Here is a 23,275-nt window from a genome sequence, read left to right as displayed (position 1 = left end):
GTTTTGGTTCAAATCGTGCTGGGCTCTGCAGGACCCTGAGGGACCTTTCTCTGCAGCAGTGTAAAGTGCAAGAGTGTGATGAGTTGGAGGAGGGGAGGGAAGGGGTCTGTGGCTCTTAAGCAAGGTGCAGCCTGCTGTGGCTGCCAAGGGGCTTGTGGTACTCAACAAGAGACCATCTTGCCTATTCTGTGTGTCTCACCCTCTCCTTTCCCTCCCCAGGACGACGGAGGCTGGACGCCTATGATCTGGGCCACTGAATACAAGCATATTGAGCTGGTGAAGCTGCTGCTTGCGAAGGGGTCGGACATTAACATTCGAGACAATGTGAGGTTCTTCCTGGAATCCATTTCAGAAATAATCCATAATCGCTGTTTAAAAATCAAATGAGGCCAAGAACGCGGTTTGCAGGCTCAGTGCAGGGAGGCACAGTGGTCCCTTGACACAGGTTGTTTAGGGGCGGCGAGTGAACAGTGTCTGGTGGGAGAATATTCCCCCATGTTCTAGGAAGAAGCCTTACGAGTTGGTAAGAAGGCCTTTCGCTCCAGCTCTTCCGGCATAGCACCTAAAGATCCTGTAGCTCGTGCCACGGTTTGTAGTTAGCTCTTTGCCTAGCTGCTGCTAATCCACCTGGCTGTGCCTGAGCTGTCACTCGGACGCAGGGCAGACCCTCCTCAGGGCCAGACGTACCTGCTCCGCGTTGTCCACAGGCCGGTGTGCCCTGGGCTTGGGTTGAGCTGTGCAGGAGGGGCATCCGGCGTGCCTTTGGGAGAGTGCAGGCTCATACTCGTTCAGTCTGCATAGACTGGGCAGGTACTGCAGCTAGTCTGCCAGCAAACATGCCAAGCCTGTTTTTTCCTAGGTGTAATAGGTGTGTAGCCACCAACGTGGACAGAGCGTGCCCAAGCCAGCAGCTCAGCATGCTTTAGCTTGCTCTTGGCCTGCTCTTCACCTCTGTAAATCCTGCTTTACAATGGGAAATACTCCATGCCTTAGGCAGTCTGACTCCAGGTGAGTCTGACTCTGCTGGGAGCTTCATTGGCCCAGCAGCTTTGAACATCTACTGTGCTGGCCGTTTTCAGAGGAATTGTTTCCAGTAGACAGAGATAAGGTACGAGGCAGTAACAAGGGAGATGACTGGGAAGAAAGGAGAGAGCATCCAGGCTTCTATTTAGGAGATTCATTATATCAGCACTGCTGCTTTTCTTTTTTCCTAGTAGCATCTTCCTCATTTTTTCCACTTTGGCTCTAAAGTTATTGAAACCCCAGAAGTACCCACAAGGTAAGCTTGGGCGTGAACCAGGGTGTGATGAGCTACTCCAGGCTTTTGCCTGAAGGAGATGTGAGATAGTTTGATAAATGAGGGGTTACTCACCTCACTGCTTTCTGCTCACAAAGAGTTTGCAGTGAAGTACCTCACCCGCCGTAAGTTCACGCTCCAGCATGCCCCATGGCAGTATGTTCTCTTGTCCAAGGCTGCTGGTCCATTTCTGAATCCAATGGATATAAGCAGCTGGTTTGTATTTGTCTCCCCAAATGCCTCTCTCTGTGTCTGTTGGATGCTGGCAGGAATAGGTATTGGCACGTTTATCTCATTGTGCTCAGAAATGGCTCCAACTGTTCGCAAGGAGTTGTCTTCCCTAGCTGGAAAGTCCCTTCTCTGGAGGAGCCTCCATTTCTTGGTGGCTTGAATAGTTCCAAGGCAGGTCTTCATCTGGCACAGTTCATAAGAGCAAAAGTCAAAGTGGGACGGGGCTTTTTGGGTTGTTGCATTACTGCACAGCCCTAACGCTGACTCTGAAAAAGCCCGACTCGTCTGATCTGTTCCAGAAACCCGTGGCTACCAATTACTAGATCGTACATTAAATGGTGGAAATCAAATCATCTCAGTCAACAATTTACTTCCTAGAAAAATATCCTCTTAGCAGGTGTATGTATCGCACATCCGTTACTGTAGTTACAGTTTGGTGTCTCCTGATTGCAGTCATTAAGAAGCAGCGTTACTTGGCCTGAGAAACATCCTACTCTGGGAGAAATGCGTTTGATTATAATTATGCTGCTGTTAGGCAGTAGTTGATGTAGAGCAAAGTAGGGGAATCTAGACGTGCGCTGTGTGTGTAACCTGTCTGAGCAGCAGCATTTGGTGTACAAGCCACTATTTTTTTCTTTAGATTGGTACATAATACCGCTTAGGGTTTTTCTCTAGATGTTTTTGTAATGGGAGGCAGAAGCCCTATAGAAGAAGGTCACCCCCACCTCCCTGGTATGTGCAAATAGCCTCCCTGTTTAAGGAAAGATCTGAGTTAAGTTGCAATGACTAAAGGACGTGCTTTGTTTTTGCCTTAAAAAAAAAAGAAAAGTTACGTGATCATTACTATCACCGCACTGTTCTAATCGGCATCTTTAGAGCTTGTCATGTGGAAGGATTCTAAAGTGTGCTGCAAATTGCACTGTAACAAAAAACAGAGTATCATTGCTTAAAATATCTCTTATCAAAAAGATGAGTGTTCAGCTATTTCTAGTGCTGCTAGTGAGAGATGAGTACATGCAGTATTTAAGAGATGCCTGAAGTCGGATTGATTGCTTTCCCTGTGGCTGCTGGTTCGCTTTCTAGCACCTTCATATACCCTACAGCTTGCGTTCTGCTCTTTCTCGGCAGGCTCTTCTTTTCTCTTTTCAATTTTACAGCGCAGGGAGACATGCTAGCTTTGCTGCACGTCTGGGCTGGATAGCTCAGCTCCTAGCCTCTTCCAGCGTGTTTGTTCATGTCTGTCACCTCTCTTGTGGATTGATCCAGATTGTTCTGTGGCTTAGAGACAGACGACTTGCCTGCATGTATAAGGGAAGCGATGGACTGCTTTGTGTGCAGCCTCCCCATCCTCCGTGCGTGGAGGCGGCTGGAGCGAGAACTCCCCGCTTGTCTGTGCAGAGAATTCCCTGCCGCCTCTGTAGTTCCAGCTCGAATGAGCAATCTAGTGAGGGAGAAGTCAAGGCACGTGTTGAATGCCCCAGATGTAGAGCGAGAGATGGTGAAGTCCCAAAGCAATCGGATTTTAATGCACTAAACAGCCTCTACTCTGTTTTCTCCCCTCCAGGAGGAAAATATTTGTTTGCACTGGGCTGCTTTTTCTGGCTGTGTTGACATAGCGGAGATATTGCTGGCTGCTAAGTGTGATTTACATGCAGTGAATATTCACGGAGACTCACCCCTGCATATTGCAGCCAGGGAGAACCGCTATGAGTGTGTTGTGTAAGTACAGCTCCAGCTTCGCCGCTTCCCTTCCTTCCTCTGGTCACTCCTTTGTACCTGGGTGCCGGCTGACGAGCTCCGGAGAGACTTTGAAATGCTTTTGCATTTAAACACGAACCAAAATTGGGATGGAGAGTGTGTTTCTCCATTGTCCTGCCCTGCTCTTAGGTGTGGTGGGTCTGAAGTACTGGAGATCTGATTCTTCCTCGCCCTAAAGCTTTTTCTCTCCTCTCAAAGCAGAAATAGGTCTTCAGTTGGATGTTACTTTAATTCACGTTCACTCCAAGATTGCTTCCTGCTACTAGAGCTGGTGTAAAAAGACCAAGAAAGTGTGGGGTAGGCCTGGAGTCTTGAGCAGACGGCTTGAGGGGCTGAGCCTAGCGTGGGCGTCTCAGCACAAAGGCGTCAGACACCCTAGATCAAAGCTTTTTTTCAACTAACGTGGCGTAATAGGGTAACAGGGCTTTTCCTCTGATCACTGCTATGAGTAAATTCGGTATGTTTACTCCCAAGAGCTGGTGAGTATAAACAAGGGCCAAGTCCAATACCAGTTTCCGATGGGACTCTTCTGTTTCTGGCCTACTTTTCCCACACGTGTCTTTCCTGGCCAGAGAGAGTTTCCAGTCTGTTTGAAGTTAGGCTGGTTACCAGCAAGCCACTTGTCATGCCTGAAGCAAGGTGAGATTTGCCCTGAGCCCTCTGAGTGCTAGAGCTTCAGTCTCTTGCTTTTGCCAGCACCTTCAAGGAGAAGGATCCAGTGAACCATGCCTAATAAAGAAAACTCAGGTGATTATTCACTATTACAGATTCTTCCTAGTCCCTTAAGGACTGGCTGGAGAATGTGATTCAGCTCTTTTTCCCCTTGCACACTTTCTCTTGGGGATGATTATCCTTTGTTGCTGTTTTGCAGTCTCTTTCTTTCCCGTGGCTCGGATGTTACTTTAAAGAACAAGGAGGGTGAGACTCCACTCCAGTGCTCCAGCCTTAACTCTCAGGTCTGGGTGGCTCTACAGATGAACAAGACTCTCAAAGAATCATCTACTGAGAAGCCTGCCCAGATAGAGAAGGTAGTGAGCAGGTGAGAATCCAGCTGGCTTTGCTTGTGGGTCATAAAAATACAGCTCTTCCAAGGGAGAGGCTGAGAGCCTGGTTTAAGAAAGGACTGTAAGCATATGCTTAGCTTTTGGGACTGGTGTGAAGGTCAGTTTGAGCTTAGCAAGAGTTAGACGCATGCTGACCAGAGCGTGGTTTGTAAATTCATCGTCCAAATGGAAATATTCAGAAGCACAAAGAACATTCTGTAGGGCAGGATGGTGACTCAGTTTTATTCTGACTTGCTTTCAAGCTTTGAATGTTCAGTGATTGAAGACGGTAATTCTGCCCCAGGATAGCATTTGAATGGTCCCTAGTTTGGGGAAGCTGTGCTTCTTCTGTGTAAAGTGACAGTTCTCTTTCTCCCACTGACAGAGACATCGCCCGGGGTTACGAGAGGATCCCGATTCCCTGCGTCAACTCAGTGGACAGTGAGCCTTGTCCTAGCAACTACAAATACGTTTCGCAGAACTGTGTCACCTCCCCAATGGACATTGATAGAAACATCACTCATTTACAGGTGAGGGATTGGGTGTACACATGTTCTTTTTTTCCTGTCCTGGTGTGTGCGTTTAGAAATGTTGTAGTGCGGTGCTCAGAGATCAGACGTTCCTCTTCAGCTCTCGGAGCGGGGATGTTTGGGGTGTTAGCATTAGGACAAAAGAGGGATTTCAGGATACTTCCCTGCTTTATATTATTAAGAAGTTGGTTCTGTATTCAGAGTGGGAATGTCTAATCCTACTATTGCCATCAAATTCCACTTAGGTTCTACTCCTGAACTCCTCCAGCTCTTGCTCTAGAAGATAGGATTCTGCTTTGCTTCCTTTCCTACGCTTAAGCTAACCTTTGTGTTTGACTGTATGCTGTAGATGTAGCATCAGCCATCTGGTGCTGGCCAGAGTGGCTCCCGTTTATCCCTTTCCTCTGTTCTGGATATAGAGAGTTAATGAATTGTTTGGAGACCATCTGATTACAGAAACTGTAGGGCAAACGGAGAAGTAGTCTGTGATAGTAATAATGCAGTGTTGCTCATGGTTTTTTTTGCTGCGATGTTTCTCAGATGCCATGGAGATAGTCACTGTCTGCAGCATCCTAGAATACTGTGCCACTGCCCTGGTGGTCAGCTAGGCATAAACCTGCATACCCTGGAAAGCTTCAGTAGGACAAAATGCAGCAGCCTGTCTGCCGAATGACACAGTTGCCATAAACCCTTCACTCCCGTGGCCAGTCCCATGCTGTCTTCCTAGTGATTGCAGTGTCTAGGTCAAGACCTTTATTGTGATACTGAAAGTCCTCAACAGGCCGAGCTGTGAAAGCGGAGGTGGGAAAGCGTAGAATGAGGGTGACCCATCTCTGGGTGCAGCTCTCAGGGAGCTGAATGAACTTCCCATGGCCACAATCTGTTGTGTAGCTGGTGGTGGGACTATGTCAGCTTGGGGACTGCTGGGGAAGAAGCCAGCTGGAGCACCCATGTGGGAAGAGGCAAGCAGCCGGGGATGAATGAGACGTATCATTGCATCATCTCCTACCTCTGGTCCCTTCTCAAAGCTTTTCTTGTCCTCCACAGCTCACAGGGCAGGGAGGAAGGTTAGTAGAACTAGAGGACTCCTGCCCATGAGAAATGATGGCTCTGCATCTTCGTATGCAATCCCTTCCTGCCAGCTGGAATCCTTTGATGTTCAGTCCATGCAGAACTAAAGAAATGAGTAAAAATCATTGGCACTGAATCATTAAGGCTGATTATCTTGCTGGCCAATGAGCTAGAGCAAGGGCCTCCTTTGGAGGTGCTTGGGAGGCACTCCAGCAAGAGGTAGGAGAAGGTGAAGACCTGTAGTTTCCTGTCTGGCCCAATTACAGGAGTTACTCTTTCAGTTATACTTGAATGGCTTTGATTTAATCCCTTTTTCATCTCTTTCAGTATTGTGTATGTATAGATGACTGCTCCTCCAGTAACTGCATGTGTGGCCAACTCAGTATGCGTTGCTGGTATGATAAGGTGAGGACATACAACTTCATGTTTGGTTAGGCCAATGTTTGTAAACTGGATTTTGCAAAATTCAGTATTTGTAATAGTACCTTAAACACAGTTCCTTGCACAACTCCTCATTTTGTTTTAAAATGCCTAACATTGTAGTCTCAGCTTCGAGACATGTGTGATAAAACAACAACAAAATGCCTACTCGGAGAAGGTTTTTAATGTTACTTGTTTGTGTTACTGTCATGCCAACTGAGCCATTAATTATACCCGTGTGATAGAGAGTGTTTAATAATCCATGCGTGAAATAAGCTTCCATTTCAGAGCAACATAGGAAATGCTGTAATATGTAAACAGAGGGAGGGTAGTAGGGAGATTTTGCTTGCTTTTTATTTATTATGATCCTTCCTGATGAAGGAAGAATAAATATGTTTTAATTGCAATATCGCCAGAAGGCTGCTTTGTTGTGGGTAAATATGCTTGAATCCTCCAGGGAGGCTTTGAGATTAGTGTTTGGACAGGTTCTACTAAGATCAGAAGTTCTGTGAATCTCTGCAAGTTTCTCCCAGGGGGAATATTGGCATCTTTCTTTGTTTTGTAGCCATCTTATTTACATGTTAATAGGCAATTGCACCATTTGAGCCCTTAAAGCCAAGTTCGTTAAATATGATGAACTGTGACTGTCACTTTCTTAATCCTTTGTGGTTGGTGCATAATTGAATTGTAGCTTTTTTTTGGGAGGGCTTTTTGGGAAAGAAATGTGTTTCACAGAACTTCGGTGTACTAGGTAAACTGGAAGTTTAGGCCTTATTTTAGAGACAGACTAAATGTCCAGTTCTCCCCTCCAGTATTGCAAAACAATAGTAATAATAATGGCCCTGGGGTTTTGCACAGCACTATAAGGTGTTTGTTGGTGTGTAGGGTGATGCCAGGCAACAAAATCTAGTCAGTCTCTTGCTGTTTGTCAGCTGTTTCTGATGGCAATGAATGCGCCACTGTTGAGGCAGAGCAAAGCCTCCTCAAGTAGTTGAGATCTGACTGTGTTTGGGGAGGTTGGGGCATGCATCCACGTTATGGTTGTCTGGCCTGTTTTACGCGTGGGGGAAATCTGCTCTGGCCTGCCTCTGGTTTGGAAGGGTCACAGGAACGGAAAACTAACCCGGTCTTGAATGCATCTCCTCTTCAGGATGGCCGACTCCTGCCTGAATTCAACATGGCTGAGCCACCACTGATATTTGAGTGTAATCACGCGTGCTCGTGCTGGCGAACCTGTAGGAACCGGGTGGTGCAGAATGGGCTCAGGTGAGAAGGAGGATCCAAACGCAGCTTGTCTTGGGAAAAACAACACAAAACTGGAGCGCTTCTTGGCTCTCTCATCTCAGCTTGTCTGTAAACCCACAAAAGCCAGGACTTCCAAAGATGAGAGAGAAGTGGGGCAGGTGCCACCACAGAGTGGTGGGAAGCAAAGCGAGTTCCCGTGCACTGCTGGTGCGAATGAAGCAGAAGCAGGTTGATGAGATCAGTTAAGATTTCCACTCTGCCCCTGCCCCCATTGCGTGGGAACTGCGGTGTTCTTTAGTCAGCCTGACCATAAAACATAAGTGGCTTGTGGGTTTGCATGAACAGCCTACGTGCAACTTTTCAGATGGAGATCTCTGAAGGAAAAATAGTCAGGAGAACAGAAAATCCAAAACCTTAATTCTGAAAATATTTATAAGTTTATATGAGAAATATGGGCCAGCATACACAGACTTAGCTTCTCAAAGTTCCCAGATGATTGGCCTGATTCCCTCGGAACTGGATACTTGAATACCTGCTGTCCTTACTGCTGCAGATTAGGCAATTATTATTTTGGTGCAAAATTACAAATTAAAATGTTTTGTTTTGGATCTTTAATACAGTGGCTAACTTCTCCAAAGTAAATATAACAGGACAATTTCTACAGAATCCTACTGGAAAAATGACTTTTTCAAAATTTTTTATAGTACTGACCACACTTTTCTGCAAACTTTGTAGTTTCAGTGACATTTTACAATGTTAAAAATAAATTAGAAAAAGGGTTGATGTGTTTGCACAGAACTTTACCCCTCTCTGGTTTTCTCTGCCAAGCTCCTCCAGTGTATATGTGGGTGTTTATTTAGGAGCTGTATAATTAGATCTGTTGCTTTTGCATTTTTTTTGCTTCCTAAAGTTTTTCTGTGAAAGACCGGAAAGGTTGGAAACCCAACCATGAGCCCAGGAGAGCAGGTCTGTCAGGAAGCTGGTGGTAGGGCCAGTTGCCTGGCAGAGCTGTGCTGGAGGTCGCTCCGGGGGGAATCGAGGAAACCTCCTGGTGCTTGGCCTGCAGCGTGACACATGGGAGCTCCTTCTGCATTTTCAGTGCTTCCTTTATCTGATTTGCTCCAAATTAACTCTGCGCGGCTGCGCACACGTTTCCATCTGGCAAGCTGACCCGGCTCAGCCTGGAGTCTGAGAAGCGAGCCACGTTCCCTCTGCTGCGTCCCTCGTCCCCGGCAGCAGAGCCTGAGAACATGCTGGTGATGAACGAGGCAGAATAGAGGGGAGCTTCCGCAAGCCCGAAATACCACGTTATAACCGGTTTCCCCGAGAGGGATCATTCCCATGAAGCCATGTGTGGCCCTGGTTAAGGCTGCAGGAGCTGTGAGCAAGCATGGGAGAATGGCGCAGCCCCAGAGAGTAGGGTGGTGTGTGAGCTGACAGTGCAAAGAGGGGAGGAATGGGTGGGAGGAAGAGGAGAGAAATACTGGGAAAAGCAACAGGGTGAAGTTAAGGTGAGCATCAGATGTCTCTTTATTCCGATAACTGCATTGCTGAAAGTGGGTTTTGGTTCCCTAGGGGGGAGAGAGCATTCCCTAGCCCTGGAGACTGTTCATCCTGCACTTAACTCAGGTTCTGGCTGAGCAGGAGGCAGAATGACTTACAGGATTGTTTCTCTGCCTATAAACTATATCAGTAAAATTCCATAGAGCAGCTATTACACCAAGAAGTTTCAAGTTGCAGCATTTCTTCCTTGTCTTTCAGCCAGGCAGTTGGATATGATGGAGCTGCTAAATGCACTGGCCTCTGCAGAGGGCAAAGGGATCAGAGCACTTAGCTCAAGGTGTTCTTAATTCACCTTAAGCTCCCTGCCTTCCCCCTGCAGCACGCCTCCTTTTAGAGCTACGGTGCCGTAGTTTCCTTTCCACCTTCCCTTCCTTCCACTGAGTGCTGGGGATGGGTGTGAAAGGGAAGGAAATATCAGGAGCCTGATTCTGGTATCCCACAAGTAAATCATCAGAGGTGTGACAACACGGCATCCACTCCCGTAGCCTCTTCCCCAGCCTTTAATTCGCCCAGGCGCTAAGTGCACACACGCATGAAATACAGCTGGGATAAAGGCTTAGCAGCGCCCGTCCCTTGCCCCAGCCAGTTCCCCTCGAGCGTGTGTCTGCTCGCCGAGGGCAGCGGTGGGAATGGAGCGTACAGGCACGTAGTGGCGCCAGCGGGAGATAGTGAGATAGGGGCTGCGTACTGAAATCATCTTTAGAACTGAGCTTTTGCTGCTTGAAGGTTGCTATTTTCTCGCCCTTCCCTCTCCAGAAGTCTGTTGTCTTTTCTGCGGAGTGCTGCACCTGCTGCCGTTAATGGGACTTCCCTTCCTGTTTTCCAGGACTCGATTACAGCTTTATCGGACACAAAAGATGGGCTGGGGTGTGCGAACAATGCAAGACATTCCACTGGGAACCTTTGTGTGCGAGTAAGTTATTCGGCTTTCATTAGCTCGCGCAGAGACATCATTTCCCAGGGGCTTGGGCGGTCTGTGCTTCGCTCCTTTTTAAGGAGAGGTTTTCATGCAAATCAAATTGGCATCAAGCAGAGCTGTCTACCCTCAGTAAGAGTTTCCTGATTCCATTTCCTGCTCTGTTTTTTCCTTTTCCTCGTGTCGTTAAGCTTTCTCCACCCCTCTCCGTCTTGCTGGGATCTGCAGCCGGCTTGCGTTTGTGGGCTCTGTGTTACCCCTGCGAAAGACAAGGAATGGGGAAAAAAATGCATTGTTTGTGCTGAAAATGTCGTGTTCAAGCCGTGTGTTCGCCATGGTTATGGGCCACTTAAGAAGTCAAAGGAATTTGGAACTGTGTTTTTTTACTGGACCTTTTTTCTTTACAATACTGACTTATCAAGAGGTTTTCCAGTGTCACAGCTCTGGTTTTAGTTTGATTCAGCAAACCACTAAAGCACTTGGCTTTCAGCGCATGCCTAGGCCCTGATTCAATAAAGTACTTAAGAAAAAAATGTTAAGATTTATGTCAAGTGGAAAAAACTGCTGTTGAACCCCCACGGTTTCTTAGGCCTTAAAGTGATATCTGTAATTTATTAAATATTTTGGAAAGTGTTGTCTTCATTTGGATATTACAGTCAGTTAAGATCTTGAATAAGGCCAGACGCTTGCACTCCACATGCAGATGTTTGTCAAGGGTGGGGATAGAGGGGAAAAAAACCTCCAGAGTAGATCAACCAAGTATTTCTTCCATGAGAACTCATGTTAGGAGCTGCAAGACCATTAAATGTTTTTTTTCAGAGGCAAAGCTTAAAGCCAAGCCGTTCGTGGGGAGCATCCAAAACCTGTCTTCAGGTGGAGCTCCCTGTTATGTCCCAAAAGGCCTGTGTGTCCTGGTACAGCCAACTCTGCTCCTAAAGAAACAAGGCGCAGACTTTACCCAATCCCACTGGAATGTTAACAGAAAAGAGGAATAAACACTTTTACGCAGGCAGCCCGAGGAAGCCCGTTCTGCGCGACGGTGTAATTAACACAAATGGGTGCGTTGTACATGGCGTCAGAGCTGATGGGGTTCAGATACCACCAGTGCACTTAACTCTTCCCTTCGCGCTTGCCAGGAGCTGCTGTCTTCTTCGTTACCTAAATGAGCTGGGTACTAACAAACTGAGCCAGTCTGGGTCTTGCCTGGGCACATCCTTTTTCCCTGTCCCCGTTGCTCTCACGCACATACACATCGCTTGCACAACTCACCGGCTCCAAACCTTTCCTCCTCTTCAAGCTAACTGCACTGATTTCCTAACTATGTTTTTTTTTTATATGCAGCCTATAGGCTTCTTTCTTCCTTTCCTCATCTCTGTTAAAGAAACGCCAGTGTCTGCAGCGCTTGGGGGCTGTTTGCACATGGTAGTTCACAGGCTCAGCTCTTGGGGTGCAGCATTTTGCATTAACTGTCTGGAGCAGCGCCCTGAATGGCTGGTTGTTTTCTACTGGAAGTATTACTCTGCTTTTGGAAGGATGCTAACTGTTTTGGCATAAGAATGACTTTTTATTCCATAATTCTATGCGTATACCCACGTGGGGAGTAAACCTGGAATAGTCGCAAGGGTTGTGTTTTGCAAAACTCCTCTGATCCTTAGCGCTTGTGCAGACAGACCTGGCGTGTGGGTAAATGCCTTCCTTACACACCTACTGCTCACATATTTGCAGCCTGCCCTCTACTTCAAACGCCTTTCAGCTTTTCTTCGTGATTGCTCAAAAATCGTTTCCCTTCCCGTTCCTGACTGCAGCCTGTCCCTCTGGCAGGGCCCAGTGGGCGCTTCTGTAGGAAGCATTTAGAGGTGCTCAGGAGCCGTTTGGCAGCAGGGAGCAAGGCGAAGCCAGCACGCTGCGACCAGCCAGCCCTTCACCACTTGTCTCAAGGGCTCCCCGGCCGCAGTGTGAGCCCAGCTGCCATACACCCCTCCGCGAAAGAGCTTCTGCTGCCTTGGGTACGGTCCCCGCGGCAGCGGTTCAGCCTGGGGGATGCAGCAGGGTTGGCCTCTCTGCCCCTTCCGTGCTCTCCTGCTCGCGTACGCTCAGGAAACCGGTATGCTCAGGGCAGCTTTTCTCCCTGACCCCAGTCTGTCATTACACAGGACTTGTTTTCTCTCATCTGGTGCTTTCAGAAGTGGTACAGCTGGTTAAGTACCGTTATTGGAGAGCCTTTGAATTAGTGGGATGCAGAAAGCAGAGGTCCGTGAGGTCCTGCTCCGCTCCTTATCCCATATTGGTGGTTTGTGCGTTGCTTGTGCACCCTCTCAGAATTCCCTGGTTCCCGAATGTATTGTTTCGGTACAAAACAGGGATGTGCTAATGAGAGACCATGCGAATCGAGGCAGGTATTTTAGCCACACCTTCCATCAGAGAAGCGCCAGGCTTACCTTCTCCCACACCAAATGAAGAGAAATGCTGGAGCCTGCGCTAGGGACTTCTTGTTGCTCTTGATTTTTGCATGGAGTGTGCTCAGAGCTTGCAGTGATGAGAGACAGCGTAAAGCTCTGAGAGATGTAGTTACTTGCCATCAGCACTTGCGCTGAACATCTCTGCAGAGAAGAACGCTGTCTTGACTTCAGGAGTTCTTAAATGAAGGGGCTGATGCTCCTGCTCTGTTCTGCAGTAGGAACATGCAACTCTTGCAATTCCTTCCATAATTTTGGACCTTGGAAATAAGGGAACTGTTTGTATTTGTAAGCACTGCTGGGAAGGAAGATGAGTTGCAGGAATGGTCTTTAAAGGAACATCTAAACAGCAACTTCTAATTAGATTGTGGGTTTTTGTATCAGTGAATTGTAACCTGGAGTGACTCTCCCTAAGCAAAATGCCTCTCCATGCAGCATTATTCAGCTGTTTCTTAGCTGCCGTTGGCTACTGTGTCATGCTACAGCTATTTCCTTCTCTGGCCGTAATCTTCCTATTGCTTCAGGTCACCAATGAGTGTGTGAATTCCAGTAATGCTGCAGCCTTACGGGAGTGCTTAATAAATAACAAGATGCAGTGGGGGCAAACAGGAGGTTTACACACTGAAGTAGCAGCCTCCTGGTCTGACGTAACAACTCTGGAAGATTGCTCGGATTTGGGAGCTGCAGCCAACTGATCCCTTCTCACAGAGCGTGTTATGCCTCTCCGGGTTAATGTTTCATGGTTCTCCTCTTCCTAAGCCCTGGAGATAATGCTGTCTTGAGGCACAAGGGGAAATGGATATGGTTGGTTAACACTTCTAAAATGCTTTGAAAGCCAAAAGAGAATGCTGTTATAATGGCTACTGTCATGGAAGGCTCTGCTGATGCTACAAAGAATATTTATTTGTATTGTGAATCCTGTGCTTATTATTAATTAGTGTGCGTTAAAGCCCAGGAAGACTTCAGTTATGTGCCAGAATCTACTGTGCTGTTGCCTCTTTCTTGTATTCCTCCCTCTGACTCTGTCCTGTCCTCTTGTGCCTCACATTTTGGTTGCAAGCTGAGCAGGGCAGGAAGTGTTGAGTAGAAGACAGTCTAAAGCAGTCAAGCTGTTAAGATGGAGACAGACAAATGTGGGAACACCAGTGCAAGAGGGACTCCTCTGTAACCAGGGCTCCTACAGATGACATCTGGCTGGAGCATGAAAGACGGTGCATGTATTTGGTCCTTCTCAGCAGGCCAGGCCAAGAAGCACGTGCTTCATGGTGTTTGGAGGGCCTGATTATGATCATCATTGCACCTGTTTTTACAACACTGTGGTTGTTACTCAGGTCACAGCTCTGATTTAGACTGGTTTGAAAGGGGTGACAAAGAAGCCTAGATCTTTCAAGGGATGCTCTCAAGTCAGGTTAAAGCTCACATTTAAATTGCATTAAAAAAAAAGACTTTTTCAGGTAAGTAGCATATGTAACCAGTCAAAATGTCCTGGAAGAACAGAAACAAACCGTTTGCTTTGGGACGTAAACAGCACAAACATTGCAGTATTGTTGAGGAGAGCCAGGGCATGAGTCTGACGGTGAACATAAGGAGAACTGGTTTATTCTGTTGTTTGTGGCCAGCTAAGAGAATTGCAAAAGGAAACAGAGTCCTTGGGAAAAGTAAAATTTTTTTGGAAGTAAAACCAATTTTTAATATTAAAAGTGTTGTCCTGAAAAGACTTTGAGTTTGGAGCCAGATTTTAACTGCTGTAAGCTGGCAAAGCTCGGTTTGCCTAGGTGGATCGGAAATGGCCTGCTCTGCTGAAGTTACAGGTTATGATTTATAACTGGACTGTGTCCCTTTCTTTCCCTCTTAACTTTGCCTGTAAGAAAGAGGTGTTTAAAGCCAAGTCTGTGGTCGCACAAGCATCTTATTTCTGCATTTCGTGTTTATCTGCAGGTATGTTGGCGAGCTGATATCTGATTCCGAGGCAGATGTCCGTGAAGAGGACTCCTACCTCTTCGACCTTGACAACAAGGTACAGTATCTGAAGGTGCCTGGTAAGAAAAAAACGTGGTCCTGCTGCTCCGAAAGAGCAGAGAGAATATTTGCCTCCATTTTGATGTACAGCACAATCTGAAAGCTTGCAAAGAGGAGGACCGTTTCCTAGCTGCTTTTTATTCAAGATGTAAAAAGGTTGAGGTGAGGCTTTGGGGTTGTTAAAATAACAGAAAGTCTGGCAGTGGTAGGCCACTGTGTTACAGCCTGCCCGCAACAGTTTCCATTGCAAGGTCCTCCTCTCTCAAAACCATTTGGACATCCTGAGTTTGGCTTTTGATATTCAGGTGTGTGTACAGGAGAATGCAGGCTTGCAGCTGACTTGATTGGCAGCTTTGTAATTTCTTCATAACACGAAGTTGATGAATGAGCTCAAAGACTGAAAAAAAAGTTCACTTATAAAGGGATCCATCAGATACCCTGGCAGGGACTTGAAGCGTGTTCTGCTGCTGCTTATCCAGCACTGCTCTGCAGAGAGCTTTCTCATAGCAGAAATCCTGCTTTGAAAAGTGCAATCTAAAGCTTTTAAGTAAGATGATTACTTTAGACTTTCCTTGGGAAAGAAAAGTGAGCAGGGGACTCAGTGGAGTGGGGTGGCTTCCAAGAGGAATTTTAGACAGTTTTTGTTTTACTTTTGTTGTCAGCTTAGTGACAAAGAAACTTTGTTTTTAAAAAAAGGGACATGCATGTTCAACCACTGAAAAAACATATGATGAAGAGTCTTGTAATCAGTCTGAAAACAGAGGGATTGAATTGTAATTAACACCCAGAATCATGGCTGGACCAGCTCCTAGGTACATCCTTCTCCTTCAGAGAGCAGACGTGCAGTCATTTCCATGGCATTTCAAAGTGGTCTCAATTCTCTAAACAAGGTCTGGAAGAGTCGTGCAGACTGAGAGCTGCTCAGACATTTGCCATCTCTGAAGTATGAATATAAGCATGAGGAAGAGTCTGAGTCCAAAGCTAAGTGGTAACTTGTGCTTAAGGAAGGGTTGTTTATATAGTGATCCCTGGGATGAACCAGCAGTCAGCATGGGCCAGCAGGGCCTGAACTAGAAGCAAAAATTTGGGGAGTATTTTACATCTTAATCCATTGGGTTTTGCTGTATTGACGCACATCCTTGTTGACTTCTGAAGAGTAGATATTGGTTTTCCCATCTTCAGCAATCTTCTGTAAGGGATAAAAGATGAAGACCTCTTAAGGTGTCCCCTACTACCACAGATTGGCATACTTTTTAATGGATCCGTGCCCTGTTGAGATAGGGAAGCTCTACTAGCTTTTCTGTGTTCCTGTCCCCCAGAGGTGAAATGGGAAGAGCTGACCTGGAAAGTTTGAAAAGCAGCAGGGACTTCAACCTGAGTTGTGCAGTTGGTAGTCTGCCTGGGCCTTGCCTTGCCTCTCAGGTTAGTCTGTGGGTAGCAGCTTTGAGGGAGAACCTCTGGATTGTATATTTATGGAGCCTGTAGTGAAACAAGGAGAGAGACCTAAGTACGGTAGCAAGAATGTAGTCTTTTTCAGGGTATTTTCAGATACCTGCTCAAAAAATACCTTTTCAGATGCTCAAAGTGGAGCATCTGTGGAATAACAGGCACCCAGTCAGTCAGTATTCATCAAAATAGACCCATCAGCACAGGGCAGGCTGAAGAGGGCAGCAGGCAGTGCTGTGAAGGCAGGGGAGAGCGAACCAGGTCCTCTTGCCTCCTGAGTGATGGGAACATAAAAAGGATGTGAAACCCAACCCTGAGAGGGGGCAGCCTTGCAAGGCCTCTGCGTGTCTCTGAAGAATGGCCTGGATGGAGTTTGTGCTCTGAGAGTGATGGGGACGTTATTTCTGATGTCCCTCTTCCCTTGAGAACTCAAGGCCGCGTGCTTTGTGAATCATCAGGCAAACGTTGAACAGCCAAAACTTACTGCCACTTCAGGGCTTTCAGGGAGGAGAACATAACACAGCAGATACTGTCTGGGCTTCCTCTGATTGAAAGGATAGTTCTCTCATCACTGTACTAGAGAACTGGAAAACATGTTGTCTTTGGGAAAGCTGAGACTGAGTTTTAGCTGCAGTGGTTACTTTCTGTTCAAGTTGCCTGCTCTAATGCTTTTTAGCCAAACTTTTTCATGGCAAGGTCTAGAAGTATTTTGCAAACACTAATAATGCGTTTTGCCCTGGTATTGCCCCAGGGTAGAGCTGGGATCTCTCCTTTATGTAAATGGAGGAAGTTGGGTGAACATATGCAGGAAACCATGCAAAATTATACCCAGCTAACATTTTAAATACAGGCTTTGTGATTACTGGACACTTTACACAGTGTTGGTTCAGCTCTTCCAGGTTAACGGTTCCTGTGCATACAGACACGTGTCGGTTAAGGAACTTGCCTAAAACATTGATGGACTGCAACGAAGCCTGGGCTTAGACCTCTTGTATTGCGATGGTCATTCACTCTGCTGCTAAGTTAGGTTTGAGTTAAGCCAGCCTTTCCCAGGTGCAGGCCCACCTTCTGCAGTCCTTGCTCATGCACTGGGTCCTGCTATATCCGGTCAAAGAGAAGCTCTGCTCAGAGCTGCACCCTGATGTCTTTGTGCAATCTCCTGCTGCCTGCGAGGCAAGGACGGCTTTCTCTTGGCTTCCCTCCCTTCTAAGAAACCCCGGTGCCTTCCCATTCACCATGTTCTCGATTGCCTTTTGACACAACTGCTTACCCAGCTCTCTGTGATGCCGATAAACTCGATTAAATGGCAGTACTGCAGGATCACTGACCCGAGGATCTTCGGATACCTTACCCAACTGTCACTCATCTGTGAGAGCCAGTAAAAAGCCACGTATGGAAACCCTTTGCATTTCACCTGGCAATCTGGGTCATTAAAGGCCATTTGAAATCATAATGTCCTTCCTCTTTAAGCACTGAAGTTTTTGGTGTAAGAGGTGAATACAACCATCTTCCTTATAGGCCTGTCAGAGCCCTTTGGCTTTCTGTTCTCTTGAGAATGAGTCTCATCTCACCCCGGAGCAGGTTTGCGATTGCTGCTCTTCCTCTCTGCTTGCCACTGTGTGACTCGTCACTTCCCAAAATCCTTGTAGCAAGATGGGAAGCAGTTTGCTTTGGGAGTTGTCCTCCTCAGCAACTGCACTGTGAGGATGCTGCTTGTGTTGGTTAACGCAGCAGAATGCTGGCTCCTTTCCTGAGAAGCACATCTCGGCTTGTGTGGTGGGGAGCTCAGATCTTTCTAGGTGGTCACGAGATACGGTAGTGGGTGATGCTGTCTTCACCCAAGAAGGTGGCATCTCCATGGATAAAAGTGAGGGGGTGATTAGGATTACTTGCCATTAAAATTAGAGCCTGTAACACTCTGGCGTGGTGTGGGCCCATGTGGATGACACCTCCCCCAGCCACTGGGAGATCTTTCCCTGGGCTCCTGTAGCAGTCGGACGGTATAATCTGGCACAGCTCATCCATTAAAGATTGCGAGGTGCTTGCCCAAAAGGGAATTTGAGCACTGCTAATGGATCCTTTTGCTTTTGGCCTCTCTGCAACTGAAATTAGCTTCTGTAATTAAAGTCTCTGCTTTGCACAGTCATTCTCTGCTGGAATAAAAAAGCCCTGAGGGAGTTTCTTTTATTTTCAAGGAAAACAAAATATTACTGCTCTCTGGGCACTTGGGAAAGGGAATTTCTGTGTTCTCACTTTCACTTTTATCTGCAGAAAACCATGTTTTCTCCAGGCTCTGGCTTTGTGTTTCCTAGCTGTCATGTTCAATTAGGAGGACAGAACAGATGCTGGTCCCCCTATCCAGTGGCTTTTACCCATACGGTGTTTGACTGCACAGAACATAAATCCCACTGTACCAAAGCGGTGCTTTAGCAGAGCATGTTTGTGGAGAGCTGATGTGCCAGCTAATGTCCGGAGCATTTTCAAAGGGCTTGGGGCTTGTGGGGGCATAGTGCTGTGTGGAAAGAAATTGTATTTTCGGGGTACCGTTTAATATAAAAGTATACGTGTTCAGTGATTTTAAGCCTGCCCTGGTCTTTCTTCTTCTTGTAGCTCTCCAGAGTATTAGTGGAATGACCTGTAGCTTGGTTGTTTTTTTAAATAAATAGCAGTAATAATATTAAAAACGGCTTCACATAATGAAATGTTCAACGTTCCTCCCTGTAGGATGGAGAGGTGTACTGCATAGATGCTCGTTTCTATGGCAACATCAGCCGCTTTATAAACCACCTCTGTGAGCCAAACCTCATCCCGGTGCGGGTCTTCATGTCGCATCAGGACCTCCGCTTTCCCAGGATCGCCTTCTTCAGCACAAGGCATATAGAAGCCGGAGAAGAAATCGGGTAGGTACTGCCTTGGTGTGCCGTTCCCACCGGGGCCTGGCCGCCTGGCTTAGGGGAGAACCGAATGGACGAAACAGTTCTTCCCAAAGGGAGGGAGCTGCCTCAGGAGCAGCAGCTCACGCTAGGAACTGGAGCACAACGTTACATGTGCGCTTTAAAAGAGTTGGGAAGTAGCGATGCTGGTAACGCAAGCGCGTCTGCAGGAGTCGCGAAGGGAATTCCTCTCCTGGGTGTCTCCGCTGCCTCCTGCAGGAGGGACTTCAAAGCACTGTGCGAACCAGTAGTGAAGAGTTTTCTACCAGTGTGAGATCCTGGGGTTTGTCCTTTTTACGAGGCAAAAACACAGCAGTCCGTGGGCTCCTCCTTTGCTGCCGCTGTCATCCTTCATGGCAGAATGAGCAAAGTGCTGCCCTGTAAATGGTGTAAATGGTAACCCGAGGTGCCAGGGCTTCGGGGACCACTGCTGTGAGTGTGCCGTGGAGTCCTAGGAGCTGCGCTGAGGTAGTGCAGAAACCCTTAAGATGTCCTGGTCTGTATTTTAGATCCAGAGCACAACGACTAGTTGTGTCGCTGACTTTGTACTATTCCAGTTCCTTCTGTTTTTTTATGACGTTTACTAGTTTTACCTTCCTTTTTCCCCCAACCTTTTTCGAAACAGCCTAAGGTTGGGATCACAAAAAACTACAAAATCCCATCAACCTAAAAGCTCTAACACCAGCAGCAGAGCTACTGTTTCGCGTAGGCTCTGTCACCTCTGTGAGTGCTGAGAATGCTTCTTACCGCTTGGCAGATCACTATGCAAGGATGGCTGGATCTTTGAAGGAAGATGTAGAAGAGAGGCTGGTTGAAAGGACCATCTTCACACCCACTGGGCTGGTTCAGTTGAAGGGGGTATGGACAGTGCGGTGGGCAGCACATCTAGGATGAAGCACAGACAAAGTAGCATCCTGTGTGCTGCGCAAATGTGACTCACTTGGTGCTCTGGCAGGATCCAGTTCAGCCTTGACATGAGACGTGCAGCTCCCTTTAGAGGGCCTGGCCTGACTGTGGTCCGTCCTTCTCTAGTTGGTGTCACTGGGAGGCTGCTTATCAAAGTAACTCCTAATCAAAGCCACAGAGAAGGGTGGCCCTGCTGTGGTAGGGACCCAGAGGTGCTGGGAAGGGTGCAGGTTGGGGTTTGCAACCTCTCCTGCACACGGGCATGGAGAAGAAATCCTCTCTTCCCTCTGGCATGACAGAGTTTTGTTAAGAGGGCAGATCCCTCTGGTGTCTTTTTTTCCATGTATGGGGAGGTGCATGTGTTGTGATTGTCACCGTGTGTTTCTCAGATCGATGGGCAGGTTTTAAGATCCAGGTCTTGAACTGCTTTTCCCCAGTGGACCAGTCCGAGGTGCAACTTTGTGTCGGGATGCTGTTCGTATGTGGGCAGAGTGTCAGTGTAGGGAGCCTGCACCTTCCCCTTCGGAGTGAGGACAGACCTTGTAGGTCCTTTTGCAGCGTTTCCTACCAATACAAACCCCACGGCCTGTGTGTCCCCAAGGCTCACGTGTCGAATTTCCCGTTCTTTCCTCCTCCTCTGTTTTTTTGCCCCAGGCTTTCTGCATTTACGGCTAGGAAGTGTTGTGGCATGGTAGGGTTAGAGAAACTCTTGCACAGCTCTGCTCACTGCGAACAGGCCAGGGCTGGGTGGCTTCGGTGTCCAGCGGTGGGATCAAAACAGACAACAAAAATCGGTGTGGATTTGGCCCAAGGTGGACCTGAAAAGCCTGACGGAGAAAAGGGGAACCTTACCAAGGTGCCAAGGCTGCGTGCACCTGAATTTTCATCTCTCGAACCCGTTCCTCTTGTAGAGGGACAGAAGCTCCGATGCTCCTGGACTGTTTGGCCCTCTCCCTCCGCCTGCCAGGCGGTGGTGTTCCCAGGGTGCCCCCGGCATCCCGCAGAGCGCTTCCCCCTTTCCCTCCGGCCCCTTCTCCCCAGTGACCCCCTGTTTCTGTCTCTCTCTTCCAGCTTTGACTACGGAGACAGGTTCTGGGACATCAAAGGCAAATACTTCAGCTGTCAGTGCGGTTCACCCAAGTGCAAACACTCGAGCTCAGCGCTGGCCCAGCGGCAGGCGAGCACCTCGTCCCAGGACACCCAGGAAAACGGGCTCCCTGACACCAGCTCTGCCACGGCAGCCGGCCCCTTTTGAGGCTCCGCTCCCCAGAGACTGACTTGTTTTAACCCTATAGATTCACATACTGTCTGAATTTCCATTTTAAAGAGAAAACCCGCTCAAGGAAAGCCAAGGGTTCGTGACACTTAGGGCTGTGCCACCGACTGTTACTTGAGGAATAAGTAAAAGCAAATCCCGCCTCCGTGATGTTGTTCTCCCCTCCCCGGTCCTGGAAAGCTGCTGGTTTTTACAGTGCGTGCGGAGGGGTGGCTGGTGCGTTTTTTCCATGCAAGCTGTCCTGGCCTCCGTCTCTTAATGTGCTAAGTGTTGTCAGAGCCAAGGGAGAGCTGCCCGTCCTCCTCGGAATATTGTTAATTGAATGGATCGCTCATGCCAAGTCATCTCCAGTTCACTTGTAATAAACTTTGAATACTTGATGGGACTTTCTTTCTAAAAGCAGGGGGGAAGCGGGGAGGGGGGAGGGAGGTGCTGGCGTTTTGGTTTTCTTGGCACAGCCCTCGGGGCAGGTTCTGCTGGTTGTTTTTGTTGGTTTGTTTGGTTTTTTTTTTCTCCTCCCTAAACCATTGAATTCCTCCCAGGTCTGGCAGGCTGCGGCGGAGCGGCCTGTCCCTCTGCCGCCCCTAGGAGCTAGAGGGCGTTTCCGACAGATGCCTCTCTGTTACCAAATCCAGCGACTTACTCTTTTGCTCTTCTCGTGAGAAGAAACCCACCGTCCGTAAATCCCTTTGGTCCTAGCCTCTCTCCCGAGCGGACCGGAGACTCTTCCCCCGAGACCCTGTTCCCTACCAGGCTTTCTCCGTTAAAAACCAGCTCTCGTCTACGCCTCTTGGCCATGTTACTGTTTCAGTGTTCGTTTCAGCAGTGGAAGGATTTTCCTCTCCTATCACATTAGCGGTTTTAGAGAGGGAAGGTGGAAGGGGATTGTACAAGACACTAACTTCTTCAGAAAATCAGTTTTCTTTTTTTTTAAAAAAAATAAAGCGAATGATATATATATTATAGAGAACCTCGACTCACGTCTGCCGGCTGGGGCGAACAGCAGCCAGGACACGTCACAGCGAGAAGATCCCGGATGCCACCAGCTCATCTGTTCCCATCACTTTTCTCAACGCTGGGCACCTTCGATTAACTTTTAAGCCACACGCTATGAGGTTTAAATAAACTGATTTATTTTTTACCATTACTGAAACATTGGGGACTAGCATTAAAAAAAAAAAAAGAAACAACAAAAAATAAAAAAAAACAAAACAACAACAAAAGGAAACCACAAAACAAAAACGGTGCTGATTCTGGTGTGATTTTTTGCTCACCACGTGAATATAAACTATCAATTGTATAAAAAGAACAAAGTGATTTTAGTATAAAATGCAGGAAAAAAAACACAAAACTTTTTTTAAATTGTTAGTATTGTAGTGTGAATAAATTTGCCATCACCTTTTGTGTGATGGCTGGGCAGGTCATTATCTTAATTTTTTTTTTTTTTGCATATATCTTTAAATACTGTAATTAGTGCAGTAACAGTTTTTTGGGTTTTTTTTCGTTCATCTCTTCTAGAACATTCATAATGCCGTCATGTTTATTATTATTTTTTTTTTTCTGTTAATGGTTTTGACAGTTTTAAAGGAGCAGTCTTTTGGCTCTGATCATTTTCTTGTTCTGTTTTCAATGAAATCAATAAAAAAAAAAAAAAGTGCTTTAAAACGAGTTTGGCCCTTGTTTGTCTGCAGCGTTGCCAGCTCGCTCGTGGCGATCCCGCGTCCCGCACGGTTTGGGAGGAGGAATTTGCCACCGAAACTCCGGCTCCGGGGATGAGTTTATCTTTAGGAGGGAAAGGAAAATTAAAAAAATATATATAAAAATCTGGAATGTTTCCAAGGGGCTGCAAAGGAGCCCACCTCTATCATCTTGGGTTGGTTTAGTTTTTAAATCTCGTGTGATCTTTAAATTGTAAAGTAATTCCAGGCTGGTTGGGAGCCCGGGCTTTGGTTGGGACGTGCGACGGGCAGCGCCAGCGCGGGACCCTCGCGGCCGCCCGGAGTCCCGGAAACTCCCCGGCTCCTGCACGGAGGCAATTTCCCTTCCGGAATTAAAAAAAAGGCGAAGGAAAGGATTTAGGGGGAAGGCGCGACTTCGCTCCCCGCGCCGCTGCCTCCCTCCGCCTTTGGAGGCGGCCGCGCTCCCCGGCTCCGGCCGCCGGGCGG

General features: G+C 47.4%; 1 protein-coding gene across 8 annotated transcripts in view; it reads left to right on the top strand.

Moving 5' to 3' along the window:
• The window catches only part of EHMT1 (euchromatic histone lysine methyltransferase 1), a 133,558-nt gene extending 110,696 nt beyond the window's left edge, over positions 1-22,862 (top strand). For all 8 annotated transcript variants that reach the window (XM_067308865.1, XM_067308867.1, XM_067308862.1 and 5 more), the window contains 10 exons: positions 220-324; positions 3,093-3,247; positions 4,158-4,325; positions 4,715-4,859; positions 6,258-6,335; positions 7,501-7,616; positions 9,985-10,071; positions 14,469-14,547; positions 18,720-18,895; positions 20,906-22,862. In XM_067308865.1, coding sequence (XP_067164966.1) covers positions 220-324; positions 3,093-3,247; positions 4,158-4,325; positions 4,715-4,859; positions 6,258-6,335; positions 7,501-7,616; positions 9,985-10,071; positions 14,469-14,547; positions 18,720-18,895; positions 20,906-21,089 — 1,293 coding nt within the window. In that variant the 3' untranslated portion in view covers positions 21,090-22,862. The remainder of the gene's footprint in view (positions 1-219; positions 325-3,092; positions 3,248-4,157; positions 4,326-4,714; positions 4,860-6,257; positions 6,336-7,500; positions 7,617-9,984; positions 10,072-14,468; positions 14,548-18,719; positions 18,896-20,905) is intronic.
• Positions 22,863-23,275: the final 413 nt, after the last annotated feature.

The sequence above is a fragment of the Apteryx mantelli genome, chromosome 21 (genome assembly GCF_036417845.1).
Source record: "Apteryx mantelli isolate bAptMan1 chromosome 21, bAptMan1.hap1, whole genome shotgun sequence".
Taxonomy (NCBI): domain Eukaryota; kingdom Metazoa; phylum Chordata; class Aves; order Apterygiformes; family Apterygidae; genus Apteryx; species Apteryx mantelli.
The sequence above is the reverse complement of the archived record's forward strand: the minus strand, read 5'-3'. Positions and strand labels throughout refer to the sequence as shown.